The 15,202-nt window shown below is 38.4% G+C and overlaps 1 protein-coding gene across 2 annotated transcripts in view; it reads left to right on the top strand.

Annotated features, from left to right (window-relative positions):
- Positions 1–9,606, top strand: part of LOC107568718 (muscarinic acetylcholine receptor M2-like) — a 77,014-nt gene extending 67,408 nt beyond the window's left edge. For both annotated transcript variants that reach the window (XM_016254706.1, XM_016254707.1), the window contains exon 2: positions 7,774–9,606. In XM_016254706.1, coding sequence (XP_016110192.1) covers positions 7,836–9,320 — 1,485 coding nt within the window. In that variant the 5' untranslated portion in view covers positions 7,774–7,835 and the 3' untranslated portion in view covers positions 9,321–9,606. The remainder of the gene's footprint in view (positions 1–7,773) is intronic.
- Positions 9,607–15,202: the final 5,596 nt, after the last annotated feature.

Consider the following 15,202-nt stretch of genomic DNA (forward strand, 5'->3'; position numbering starts at 1 on the left):
AGAACAAGAAAAACAGGGCTGTTTTAGCAGATTGTGTTTCCCATTTCAGATTGGACTCTTTATCACAGGTCGTGGGCAGTCGGAGAGACAATTAGACCCTGTGGACACAAACACACACGCGCTCGGGTCTGTGGACCTCATTGCCATGCATTATGTGGAGCCAGGCTGCAGCAGAAGCGAATCCCACTACTAACCAGCATGCTGTCAGGCTGTAATAGCTCAAACTAGAGCATTACCCCTCGAGACAAACAGACACACAACCACTGATGTGATGTGCTTTTACATGCATTGCAGTGGTGAGATTATGACAATAGGCCAGATCTATATGATCAAATGAATTACTCACCTTCTTCACACTGAAATGCATCTTATCTAGGCTCTTATCCAGAAAGAAAATGGCAGGTAAATGGCGTCCAACCTCATCAAATGACCTATCAAAAGCCTGTAACCACACAGAAAGGGTGGAAAATGGGTATGAAAAACAATATTGGCTCAAAAAACATTTTAAGTGTACCTCAGGGGGAAAATTAAATAGAGTGCAACATTCGGGTCCGGAAGTAAAAACATTTTCTCCATAGGGAAATCGATTTAATGGAAAGACCTGGTGTGAGTCCTAAGATTGTTAATCGATGGAATATGTTTTTCTGGAAGACATATGCATTATTTTCACTTATTTTTAAAATAATCATATTTAACAGCGGAATTTGCGGTGAAAAACTACATTACCCATAATGCAGTACAGAAAATTACAACAATTAGAGTCGCAATGAGCAAACAACGCCAAAAGAGCTCCCATGAAGCACTGTTAAAATCATTTTAAATTGTAATATTTCACAATATTACTGCTTTTACTATATTAGCAGAAGATAAACTTTAAAAAAAAAAAAACTTTTGACTTTAGCACTGCAAAGGACATCATCGAGCCTAGAGTACATATAATTAACTATTTTAAGTGAAAAGTTTGATATATTTCCATTTTAAATTTGATTGTCATACACAATGCATCATGGGATTGGGGTTTTCTGCCCTCGTTAAAGCCGTTAAGTTCACAGTCTAGTACCTTTGTCTTTTTGTCCAATTTTCAAACCCTTTTTTGCTTCCAATCAAAGTTTGTAATGTCGTGATTCACCTTGTAGCTGGTTGACTTGGTTCATACTGTATAACTCTTTAAGAAAGACTATCTTAAAAATCCCTATGGGAAAAATGAATGGAAAATATAATTCTGGAACCAACGGAGTTGAAAAAAAGTGAACGAGCACTAATGTATAAGGACCGACTAAAAGCTAAAAGGATTTTGTCTAATGAAACAAGCAGTAACAAAAAGCATGCTAATATTGCATCAGATGTCCTGAGCCGATATATCCAGACCGCCAGATGTTTCCGTGTGTCTGTAATGGGTTGTTCAGGGGCAGCGCCAGCGTCCGCAGAGCCCCGCTGAGCACCATCTCCATCTGCCAACACTCACAGCTGAGGCCCCAAGCCACAACCCAGCGCTGAGTTAACCTGTCCAAGACATCGTAACACACACATGCACACAACGTATGGAACAAAACTCAATCTACACATACATATGAACGCCACAGCCTGAGCATTTGCATACTTACTCAGCAGGACTGATGCTCTCGGGTCAAACTTGATGGCTTCAGGTGTCAGAATGAAACGTTTTAGAGCCGCTCACTCCAGTAAACTTCTTCCAGGATGATGCAGAGACATTAAGTGTGTTTGTCAGCGTGCTGTCATACACTAAAAGTCCAGAGTGACAGCAGCAGATGGAAGACGTCACAAACACTACCGCTGCCTGTCAAACGCAATCAGGCATCTGTATCAGGACACAAACACTCACTGCTGACTATAAACACTCGCAGACTCACTTAATATTACCAAATGTTTCCAATAAGCTCGTGCGTAATCTGTTGTTAGTCTGTTTTCGTAGGTTTGAGTTCAAAGAGCCCCTCCTCAGTTTGTCATTAACCTTTCAGCCTGACCTACACACCTGCTACACACATCTGCTGTGAGTTCACTCGGATATAACCATATCCATCTGTGTCAGATATCTGTAACAGGGTGGAAATGTTGCTCACACACCTAGAGGAAAGAAAACCCCCAAAAGATCACATGAATATCTCAACTGATTCTCCTGGACAGCAACTAGATTACACATTGGCAGATGTTTCAGAAAATCTCATATTGTAAAAAAAAAAAAGATTTTTTTGCACCCTCAGATTCCAGATATTCAGATAGTTGTATCTCGGCCAAATATTGTCCAATCATAACATCAATGGAAAGCTTATTTATTCAGCTTTCAGATGATGTATAAATCTCAGTTTAAAAAAAATGTACCCTTATGACTGGTTTTGTGATCCAGGGTCACACATATATTATACACACAACTGTTTTCAATATTGATACTACTCAGAAATGTTTCTTGAGCAGCAAATCAGCATATTAGAATGATTTTTTGCATCATAGGAATAAATTACATTTTAAAATATATTCAAATAGAAAGAATAGATATTTTAATTTGTAATAATATTTCCTAATATTACTGTTCTTACTGTATTTTTTATCAAATAAATGCAGCTTTGGTAAACATAACGACCGTCTCTCAGAAACATGAACAAATTTTAATTATCTCAATTGTAATACTTATATTAATTATATGTTTTGACTGATAGAGTGTTATTATTTGTATATTATAAATTTATAAGAAATACAATTTATAAAAAGAAAAGGAAAGGAATATTATATTTTCAAAAAAAAAAAAAAAAGTGAATTTCTTTGTGAAACATACAAGACAAAGAAACACTCTTTAATACAATTAAGTCTCTTGATCAATAAAATGTCAACCAAAAAAACCCCAAAACACCCCTCTCTCCCAGTCCACACTGCGTCAGCTGCACAGGAAAGACAATCTCTGCACCAGAAAACTACATCATTATAATCGCATTGAGGAGCCATTCATCCATTTAGACTGAAATCTCATGCCACTATCTAATCAGAGACCGCTGCTGGACCGTCGCAGTCAATACAGCAGAGACAAGACACTGGTCCATCAACCAAAAAAAACCCAAAACACCCCTCTCTCCCAGTCCACACTGCGTCAGCTGCACAGGAAAGACAATCTCTGCACCAGAAAACTACATCATTATAATCGCATTATAGCCATTCATCCATTTAGACTGAAATCTCATGCCACTATCTAATCAGAGACCGCTGCTGGACCGTCGCAGTCAATACAGCAGAGACAAGACACTGGTCCTGTACTCACTGATGCCGTGTGTGTGTCAGTCAACATCACTGTAGATTACTAGATGCTAATGGTTCGATTACACTGACCATAATAACATAATCCAGACCCACAGTAATGAGCTGAGTCTGAGACGAAACCAGATTTAAGAAAGCAAACATTATAAAACTATATTTGAATGCATCCTGTACTGTACTATTCCAGTAGGCTACTAACAGCCCTGCAACACGGTGAAAAATATAATGTCCATGAATTAAAGAAATTGTAGATCACTTTTTATTAAATCGTACCTTCATATTAGTTCAAACTTCAGAACATACAATGTGCCTGGCTCTTAAGTTAAGTTGTGTATTTTTTCTTGCAATTCTGAGAAAAAAGTCTGATTTATGAGATATAAATGCAGAATTGTGATATATAAACTGGCAGTTGTGAAAAAAGGTGAAAATTGTGAGATAAAAAAATGGCAGAAACAAAAGCAGAGTTGCGAGATGCAAACTCAGAATTCAGAGAAAAAAATCAGAATTGCGAGATAAAAAGTCTCAGTTACCTTTTATTATTTTTTTACTCCATGTTGGAAACAGGCTTCCATAGTTACTTGCCATTTCTTTTATTTATTTGTGAAATTTACTATCAATTTCTGAGTAAACATTGTTTTTTTTGTGATTAAGATTAGATGAAGATGCTCTGACTGAACTTTTGCTGAATGCCATTACAATCGTAACAATTATTTGATTGGTTCAGACTCGTAAGCAATATGATCAGCTGAGTGTTGTTTTTAGTTTTTTTGCACAACACTCGTCACACCCGTCCAGAGAGTATTATTCCAGACAAACACTGGAGCTCATCTATTATACAGGTCAAGATGGCTGTTGTGCTTTGACTGTTTATGTAAATATATGCATCTGTGGTCAGACGCTGAGATTTAGCACAGCGGCTGCACTGCGGACACAACCCTCTCTCCGAATAGGAGAGGAAAACAGTAAGCAAAGCACAGAAAAGGGGAAAGAGAAAAGGGGTAAAAGTTGGAGATCAGTCCTCGGTGCGTCCCATAGGGCAAAGGCAATTTTCAGCTCTACTGAACCAATTCCACAATGACTAAAGTCCGAAAGGCTGACAAAACTTATTCATAACGCCAAACTCCACCATTCTGTCATTCAACATAAGGCTCCGGCCGGCTCAAATTTGGACCAGAGATCAGAGAACTCCATTAGTAAGCAGCGGTGGGATATGAATGCAGTATCGGGCGGAATAATTCTGACTGGAAATGAGGGCAGTTTGTCATTATAAAAGAAACAGCCGGCCTCAGAAGAACTGAATATAGGGACACTTAATGACTCGAATGCATTCCATTACACCTGATTAGTGAAGCAGGTCCGAGCTATTATGACTCCAAAAGCAGAATATCACACATATGCTGAACAAAATGAGCCCTGAAACACAGCCTGAAGAGGGGAGAGCTCAAAAGTAGATAAAAACCAGAAGAAAGGATGCTTACTAAAACACATGAGATCCCTTCCAAAACATGCTGGTTTCTACACTGAAAAAATGTATTATTTATTTGTTTTTTTATTTATAATTTTACGCTATATGGGCATCAAAGGCTATATATAATAAAAATATTTAAATAACAAAGCTTCAATGTATTGTATACAATAATTTAGGGCTGTCATGATTATTCGATTAAATTCGAGTACTTGATTATTAAAAAATCCTCGATTGCATTTTGCCCATGTCGATGGCGCATTCCAAGCATTATTAGACCGTCTTCTGCACAAAATATTAAAATCAGTGCTATTGTGAATTCCCATGGCTGCAATTCAAATAAATAAATATATGCACTGCGGGTTTAAAACGCGCTTTATTTATAGGTGTAGGTTACGTGCATCTCAGAGCGGCTCCGTTCACAGTAAACGCTGCTCCACACAAACAGTTATCATTTCATATCAGAAATTTGCTAGTCATTTTCACAAATAATTGTGAATGGTAAGTAACACATTGAATGAAACATGACATTTTGAAGTAGATAGACTGAAATAATATTTTCTTGTAAGACCTACTCTAATAATGTTTTATTTGCAACTATAAAAAAAATAATAATAATTTTTTACAGTGTAGATGCAAAAGATACCTGATATGAATCGTGTTTTGGACTAATTGGAATCAGCATCGTAAGTGTCCTTACGTGTCCAATAAGATGATCCTAGAATGCACTGCAACAAGCTCTATAAAATATGGAGGACAAAGTAAGAGAAATGTCAATTAAAATATATGTCATTCAATACTAATTAAAAAAATTATAAATGCATTTGTGTGTGCTGTGTATTTTTATAAGTATTAATTTAATTAGAATAGATAAACAGATAACCACTTTACAGCAGCACATAATATAAGTATATAAAATACATATATATACATTTAAATGTAATATATATATATTTTTTTTTTATTAATATATTTTAATGACATAATTTGCACCAAGCACAGCATCTTTTTTGTGCTCAATAAGCTAACAAAGGACTCTACTGGAGTTGATTGAGAGTCAATTGGCTTGTGGGAAGTCGTGGCTTAATGGTTAGAGAGTCGGACTCATAACCCAAAGGTTGTGGGTTCGAGTCTCGTACCGGCAGGGATTGTAGGTGGGGGGAGTGAATGTACAGCACTCTCTCCCACCTTCAATACCACGACTGAGGTGCCCTTGAGCAAGGCACCGAACACCCAACTGCTCCCCGGGCGCCGCAGCATAAATGGCTGCCCACTGCTCCGGGTGTGTGTTCACTGCTGTGTGTGTGCACTTTGGATGGGTTAAATGCAGAGCACTAATTCCAAGTATGGGTCACCATACTTGGCCACATGTCACGTCACTCACTCACTTGTGTGCGTCAAGAGAGGAGTTATTTATATGATGCACACAGTTGCTTCCTACAGTATGCACAGCATCCCTAATCTGCTGTTTTAATTAGGATGCACTAGAAGTAGGGGTGTGCGATTTCACGATTTTTGATCATGGACTATTAAAATGTCTCCACGATCTGCTTTTGAAGAAATATCGTAGTATCGTGCTACAGCGCACATTCTATCAGTTGCAGTTCTGGTGCCTCCGTCTCAATATACTGTACAACGCGACATACATTCGCATCAAATGTTAACTCAGCAGTAGAGTTATTTTTTGCTCTAATATTGTCAAAAACACACAAGGTTTACATATAAACGCAGTTGGTTATGTCTAAAGTGAAAGTAAACACTTGAGAGAAAAACGGATGCGTGCCTGTATATTACATGCATGTAGGTCTTAAAGCGACAGTACTAAACATGATGCTGCTTGTCATTAAAGGTATAGTTCACCCCAAAATTCTGTCATTATTTACTCACTCACATGTTGTACCAAACCTGTATTAATTTATTCCTTGTGCTGAACACAAAAGAAGATATTTTGAAGAATGTGGGTAACCAAACAGTTGCTGGTCCCCATTGCCTTTGATAGGAAAAAATAAATACTATGGAAGTCACTGGGGACCAACAACTGTTTGGTTACCCACATTCTTCAAAATATCTTCTTTTGTGTTCAACAGAAGAAAGAAACTCATTCAGGTTTAAAACAACTTGAGAGTGAGTAAATGATAACAGAATTTTCATTTTTGGGTGAACTATCCCTTTAATGTCAATAAAACGACAAAACACAGAGAAAAATCACTCACTGCTCTTGACTGATAAACTTTAATACAGCTGCTTTGATAAGAATCAGTGTAGGATCATTTATACAGTGAAGTCTACATAGTGTTTTATTTTTATATTTCTTCATTCAATTTCTTAAATGCTACTGCTAAATACACCTACCGTACCTGAAAAATAAAGCACTGTTTTATTTTCCTGAAAAAAAACATGATATATTTTTGCCATATGACCCACCCCTAACTATATAGGCAGCTAGGCTTTGGAACTGAGCCACTGTGTACACATAACTGTGCTTGTCTGAATGCACTGGAGTGCAGATCGCCTGTAGCGGCCAGAGATGTGTCGTGTTGCGGTTATTGACTCCTCCCCGCAGACACAGCGGGCTCCGTCTGCTTTGTTGCCATTTGCCTCTTCTAAAAACACAGATTGCTGGACATGAGCGTTTTTAAAAAAAATTATTTTGCACTTAACATTAAAATCAAAAACTGAAATAGTACTCTTCTGACAGTAGCAAATTAAAATATTAGCAAATTATTGATTATTAACAATTTACAGGCTACTTGTTTATTGTATTTCAAAACTTTAAAAAGGTACTATGATGGTTTTATTGATATGTGGTAATCTTATGGACTCATGCAAACTTTCAGAACCACATAAATATCAAAATACTATGTTTATGTTTTTTTTTTACCATGGTACTGCCAATTCTTTTTTTTCTTTTTTGTTAGATAAATTCATGTAAATTACAAAGTTGTATTGTTTGTCTTTTTTGGTTTGGAGTATCTTCTCATGTGAACGTTTCAAGAATCATTCATAACTCGCAACATACTAAATCTCATCTCTCTCCTCTGTAGGTGTCAGAAGTCATACATCCTGCCCATAGTGAACTGACCAGCTGTATCTGAGTGTGGACGCCATGGATACAATAAACTTCACCTTCTGGAACGCCTCTGAGGGCAACGAGACCCTGGAGACGGTGGACGAGAGCCCGTATAAGACAGTGGAGGTGGTGTTCATTGTACTGGTGGCCGGCTCACTAAGTCTGGTGACTGTTATCGGGAACATCTTGGTCATGCTCTCCATCAAGGTAAACAGGAACCTGCAGACTGTCAACAACTACTTCCTATTTAGTCTGGCCTGTGCTGACCTCATCATTGGCCTTTGCTCTATGAATTTGTACACAGTCTACATTGTGATTGGATACTGGCCGCTAGGCCCGGTTGTGTGCGACTTGTGGTTGGCGCTGGACTACGTGGTCAGCAACGCCTCCGTCATGAACCTGCTGATCATTAGCTTCGATCGATACTTTTGCGTCACCAAGCCGCTCAGCTACCCAGTGAAGAGGACCACCAAAATGGCAGGCATGATGATTGCGGCGGCATGGGTTTTATCCTTCATCCTCTGGGCTCCGGCCATCCTGTTCTGGCAGTTTATCGTTGGCGGGCGCACGGTGCCAGAAAAGGAGTGCTACATTCAGTTCTTCTCCAACGCCGCAGTCACTTTCGGCACAGCCATAGCTGCTTTCTACCTGCCCGTCATCATCATGATGGTGCTGTACTGGCAGATATCCCGCGCCAGCAAGAGCCGCGTCAAGAAGGACAACCGCAAGCCGTCGGGCGGCAACCTCGATGTAGCCTCGTCCAATCAGATCCACGAAAACACGGCCAACAAACCCACCAACAACAACCTAACAGCTGAAGAAACAGATCAAGGACAGACCCTACTAACAGATGACGCCGCCAACCAACACGATGCCAAACTCCAGAACGGCAAAGCGCCATCCACGGCGAGCGGAGAAGCGGAGGCGGAGGAGGGAGGACAAGTAAACTGCCTTCCTGCGGAGGAGAAAGAAACCTCCAATGACTCCACCTCTGGCAGCGGTGCAGTAACCAATCAAAAGGATGAAGCAGCGCCATCCAAAGCCAATGACAACCAGGCTCCCGCACGACACCGCGCCAAAGCTGGAGGCTCCAAACTGACGTGCATCAAGATCATCACCAAATCGCCAAAGGGTGACTGTTACGCACCTTCAAATGCGACGGTGGAGATCGTCCCAGCAACTGAGAGGCAGAACCACGTGGCGAGGAAGATCGTGAAAATGACCAAGCAGCCACCCAAGAAGAAAAAAGCACCGCCCTCTCGGGAAAAGAAGGTGACGCGCACCATCATGGCCATCCTGGTGGCATTCGTGGCTACTTGGACGCCCTACAACGTGATGGTCCTCATCAACACCTTCTGCTCCAGCTGCATTCCCAACACCGTGTGGACCATCGGATACTGGCTCTGCTACATCAACAGCACGATCAACCCCGCTTGCTATGCCCTCTGCAACATCACCTTCAAAAAGACCTTCAAACACCTGCTGCTCTGCCAGTACAAGAACATACGCTCGGCCCGATGAGCAGCAACAAAAAGTGTGTGCATGCGTTATATTTTACATTTGTGTTCTGGTGACAAAGGTATATGTGTGGATGTGTTTGTATGTGTGGAAAGATGCAGTAAAACAGCAATTATAAAATGAAGATTGACCCATCAACACCCATCATATACAAAGCTTTAAGAATCCTCCATCCTTGTAGTTTGGTGAATTTGACACTGTCAGCTACAAGTACTTTATTTTAACATTTCACCATGTTTAAAGTCACAGATTTCCCCTGAAAATTTGCAGATGTGTGCACCTGGGCAGATGTGTGATTGCATTTGTTGTTTTTTATATATATAGATAATCTGTTGTAGATAATCTTTACATACGCATAGAGGTGATGCATGTCACAACAGAAGTGCTTAAATATTTGATTTACAAACAAAAAAGTAAAAAAACAAACAATACGAGCAAATAGCTGGTGAGATTGGAGTCTGTACTATTCAATAATACCCAAATAAGGGGACAACAGGGCTGACTGAAGATCCAAACCAAACGTGTTTGAGCTTCAGTATAAAATCACACCTGTATATTCATGTATATAATCATGTACTGTATCCGTGTCGTGTGAGTGGTTGCATGCTGGATGACGGTGTGTATGGAAGTTTGTAGCTAAAGTCAACATGAAACCTGTTTACTTCTGTAACCAGAGTGAAATTCATATCTTGATTTTATTTAGATTGCAAAGACAGTTTTAATAATGTGCACCAATGAATCGTGCCAAATAAGACCAGTAACATGCATTAAGGAAGTAAAGAGGCTCATGTTGACTTTAAAGCTTCAATAAATGCAAGCATCTACAATGACAGTATGACAGGTTGCAGGTTGCAGGGTTTGTGTGTATTTGTCGTGTGTGTGTGTGCTCTCCGAGAGCAATAAGAGGGTTGAAGAGGCCCTCCGATGTGCCCGTATGTTAAAGTGGATGGGTTTTGAGTGCTCGGGGTCTCCAGGGATGCAAATCTAAACCTTTTAAAGTGAACAGACGCGCAGGATGAAGAGGCTCTCACAGGCACGCAGCCATTAGCATCCACCTCACCTCTGCTTTGCATTTACACAAAACAGTTCACTCACGCTCGGGCGAAAAAAGGAAAACACCAGCTACTTTGAGCACTAATTCAGCAGATACTCCAAAACCGGCTTGTGAATCTGAAAAAAACCCAGAAAAAGATTAAAAGGCCAAAACGCTTGCTTTCCGCCTCATTGTAAATGACATGCCTGACACATGCACGTTCATGCAGAAGTGGCGCCTGCAGACATGCAGCGTCCAGATGACCTGATCTACCCTCTAGGCTCATGATCCGCCTGCAGGCAACGTGTTTGAAAGCGCGCGTGTGTGTGTGTGTGTGTGTGTGATCACCTCATCAGGAGGATTAATATAACTCACAGGTTCTTGCCTTGTGAATTTAAAAGGGCTAAAGTACATAAACTTCCTCAAGTCGCCATTAGTTTTTTGGTTCATTAAAACAGATTAACAGAATCCCCGCTCAGAGCAGAGGATCATGGGAAATGTCAGTCAATAGATGACAGAGCAGCAGCTCATAACTTTGACAGTGATGCATGCTGGGGGAATAGAGCTCGTGTGCGATAGATGAGCTCGATCGCAGTGCTTCTGCATCAGAAACCGCAGCGGCAATGTTAATACATGTACCGCGGTACTGAAGTTTGATTAAAAATACCACAGTTACTGTTGTAAAATCATAGTAAAGTAGCATGAATCTCAGTCAAACTGCTCTAGAAGATCTCATTTGGCATTTTTCATTTGGGAATCATGATTGTATCTATGGGATATTAGAAAACTCTGGTTACCATGGTACATTTTTGCAGGAGGTTGCAGAGATTTACACTGCAATGACCATTAATCATCTGATTCACACATTCATTCTCATCCCATCTATTATATCCATATCTCATAACATATTTAGAGTACGACAATAATAATCCGTTTCCAAATAATGCACACGTTTACTTTTAGCACAATCTCTCCTTCTTGACATTACTTTCATATATACAGATTTATCCATGCATACACATGACAGAATCATGCATAATGATGTTAAGTTGTTCTTCTGCAGATTATAATATCAGTGATTATTGTAGGATGACATACATCGTCTGATTTTGTGTCTTGGCGCTGACAAGATTGTAAAATACAGAGAAATTATACTTCAAGTATACAGTTTATTCAACTTAAACTATTCAGCCTAAAAAAAAAAGCATCCGCATTTGATAATTTTATAGTTGTTTGACACTTGAATGCAGTCATTTACAGACTGTTTGTCAGACACGTTCACACTTAGTAAACATTTTGTTTGAGAAGATTTGCTTGCTGACTGATGAGAGGATTTTAAATGGTTTTAAAGTCACCATGAAATCAAAACTGACACTATGGAATATTGACATAATTGAAATTATGGAATATTGCAGCAGGGTTATTATCATGAACTAAAACCATTAAAAATGCTTATTTTATTTCAGCTAGTTGCCTTAACAGAATTTCTCATTTCCAGTTAGTTTAACTTGGTGTACTACAATGACTAAAACTAAACAAACTAATAAATAAAAATGAATACAAACTATAGACATTTAAAATAAAAAGTAATAAAAATTACAAAAACACAACAAAATTACAAAAAGTTAAAAAATCTGATTCAAATATTAACAAAAACTATAATAGTCAATGATCAATGATACTAAAAGTTTATTAGAAATTATTTCTAATTATTTTTTGATTCATGTGCCTATGTAATCTTTCATTAAAAAATATAAGTCCCGCTCTACAATTTTTCTTAATCAAAAATCCATTTGACGTTGGATATATGCCAAAGACAGTTGTAACGTGCATTTTGTGCTGACTTTAACAAAAATTAAGTAAAATTCACAGGATAGCAATCTGGATGGCTTGTTAGCACAGTAAGATGGACAAAAATATGTAATGCATATATGTTCATAAGTACATATTTCACAGGTCATCATGATAATCAGAATATATCTAGGGAAACTTTTAAGTCGTGATGACCTGTAAAATATGGACTTTGTATTTTGAAAGTCTAAACAAAATGGTAAAAAAAAGTATGATTTTGCTTTGAAAATGTAACTGACTTCAGTACAAATTCCCAAAATAATACAGTATGCACTAAGTATATTGAAGTACACTGTAAAAAAAAAAAAAAAAACTGTGACAAACACTAAACCCTGTCACGGTGACACACTTGATACTGAAATAATGCAGTAAACATTGATTTAACAACATTAGATGTAAGATTAAACGCTAATGTACACAACTGATAAGAAAAAACATGTTATTTCAACAACAAAAAAACATCAAATATGAAGTGTCATGCAGGGAATTCTGGGAGTGTCAATTTACAGTTTGTCACTGTAAATTATACAATGACTTTCTTTCACTTCCCAAAACCGTATTTTTAACAGTGTCTTACTGTAAAATGACATTAAATGTAATTACATTTATTTACCAAATATAGTATGGAAACTTACTGTTAACAGGTTTTTACTGTAACACTTTTATAGTCTTTTACTGTTAAAATCACAATCATTTTTTACAGTGTACAGTTATTCTAATGCTTTACCCACCGACGAGTAGTGTGTGTATGCTGGAGGTCAGAGGTCGTGAGGGATGCGCGGCGGAGCCGTGCGTTATTAGTTGCGAGCAGGACAGATAGCGCAGGTGTTGGTGAGTGTTCAGAGCGTCCCGTCCTGCAACCCCAGCCTTAAATGGGGCGGCGCTGGTGTGACACACTCAGTCGTCCTCCAGCGAGGGATAAGCACTGAGAGTGTGTGACGCCAGATAAGATGATCTTTACAGAAGAACAGCCAGTCACAACCTGTAAAAAGACACCGCCATCCCAGGGGTCAGTGATGCCACTGGTGCCCTGCTGGGATTAGTTTAGCACACACACACACACACACACTCACCCTCTCTCACACACACACACAAACACACAAACACACAAACACACAAACACACAAACACACTCACCCTCTCACACACACACACATCCAGATTGCTATCCTTTTACTTGATTTTTGTTTAAAGTCAACAAGAAACAGAAATTGTGATAATCTTGTCTTCACTATTGTGACACATATCAAATAGCTTCTTGAATGAGAACATTTTTAGATTTAATTATATTTCATTAGTTATTTAAGGAGATGAACAAGTTCATGCATTCTGGAGTAAAAAAACAAAAAATCTTTCATACATTTTTTTTAATGAAAGTTAATCATAGTGATTACAGACTAATTCAAACCTAAACCACACCAATCAATTGCCTTTTTAAAATAATAAGAGAAATATTTGTCAGATTATGGTGATGCATTGGCACACAGAGTCCACTAAACACACACATATTAACACGTGATTGTCATGAAAACCTGGTCGCATTTGCCATCTATAATCTGACTGTATATTAGAGCTGTAAAATTAATCTCATCTATGTTTAAGAGTCTAATAAAAGCATCATTCAGAAAGGAGTCAGGTGTCTACAAACATTTGGCCATGTAGGCCGTGTAAGTGCACTAGCAAGAAAGCTAGACAGCAAGACAGGGTGCTAAACCTTCACCAATACAGAGAAAACAGCTATTTGTAGGTTATATAAAAAAATATATACTTACATTGGTAACTTTGGATGGCTAAAATCCCTTTAATCCACTTAACTGACTAATTTCAGGACTCTTCCTGCCAAGCAAGGAAGTTCTACCTGGTTTACTAAAGATCCGTCCTCTAATTGTGGAGAGAGCCAATCACGGTTTAGAGTTTTGGAGTGACATCTGGAGTGGCCAATCAAATGGTCAGGCCAGCTACAGCCATCTGAACAAACACATTTTTCAATCATATTTGTGACCCTGCAGCACAAAAGCAGTGTTAAGTCGCTGGGGGATATTTGTAGCAATAGCCAACAATACATTGTATGGGTCACAATTATACATTTCTCTTTTATGCCAAAAATCATTAGGATATTAAGTAAAGATCATGTTCCATGAAGATATTTTGTAAATTTCCTACCGTAAATATATCAAAACTAAATTTTTGATTAGTAATATGCATTGCTAAGAATTTAATTTGAACAACTTTAAAGATGATTTTCTCAATATTTAGATTTTTTTGCACCCTCAGATTCCAGATTTTCAAATAGTTGTATCTCAGCCAAATATTGTCCGATCCTAACAAATCATACATCAATGGAAAGATTATTTATTCAGCTTTCAGATGATGTATAAATCTCAATTTCGAAAAATTGACCCTTATGACTGGTTTTGTGCTCCAGGGTCACATTTGTGTGTTTAGAGGTTCAGGTCCATCTTCATCCAGCCATCATCATCATCATCACCCTTAATGACAGCACAATTAATATTAAAGGGCTTAAATGTGTTTTCTAATCTGTTTAAGTTTATGAAATATATTGAAATCTCTATTCTAGTGTTCAATGTCGGTTTTCTCTGTTTATTTATTTATAGAAACACATTTGTATTTTTAAAACTTTTTTTTAAATGTGTGCATGTTATTGTTTGTTGTTAGTTTTGTGAAAGACAAAGCACAAATATATATATATATATATATATATATGTGTATGTAAATATATATGTGTGTGTGTGTGTGTGTGTGTGTGTGTGTGCGTGCAAGCGATCTGCAGGCTCATGACCTTGAGGTCACACTGACCAACGGATGGTGTGTGTTTTCTAAGGCACACCCCTGGAGCACCTCGAGCCTCTTGTGTGTGTGTTTCTAATATTGTATGTAACTATATTGTGTGTGAGGTTTATGAATGCCATCACTGTGTCTGTCTGTCTGTGTGTGTGTGTGTGTGTGTGTGTGTGTGTGTGTGTGTGTGTGTGTGTGTGTG

Source organism: Sinocyclocheilus grahami, unplaced genomic scaffold, assembly GCF_001515645.1.
Source record: "Sinocyclocheilus grahami isolate Dianchi unplaced genomic scaffold, SAMN03320097.WGS_v1.1 scaffold1275.1, whole genome shotgun sequence".
Taxonomy (NCBI): domain Eukaryota; kingdom Metazoa; phylum Chordata; class Actinopteri; order Cypriniformes; family Cyprinidae; genus Sinocyclocheilus; species Sinocyclocheilus grahami.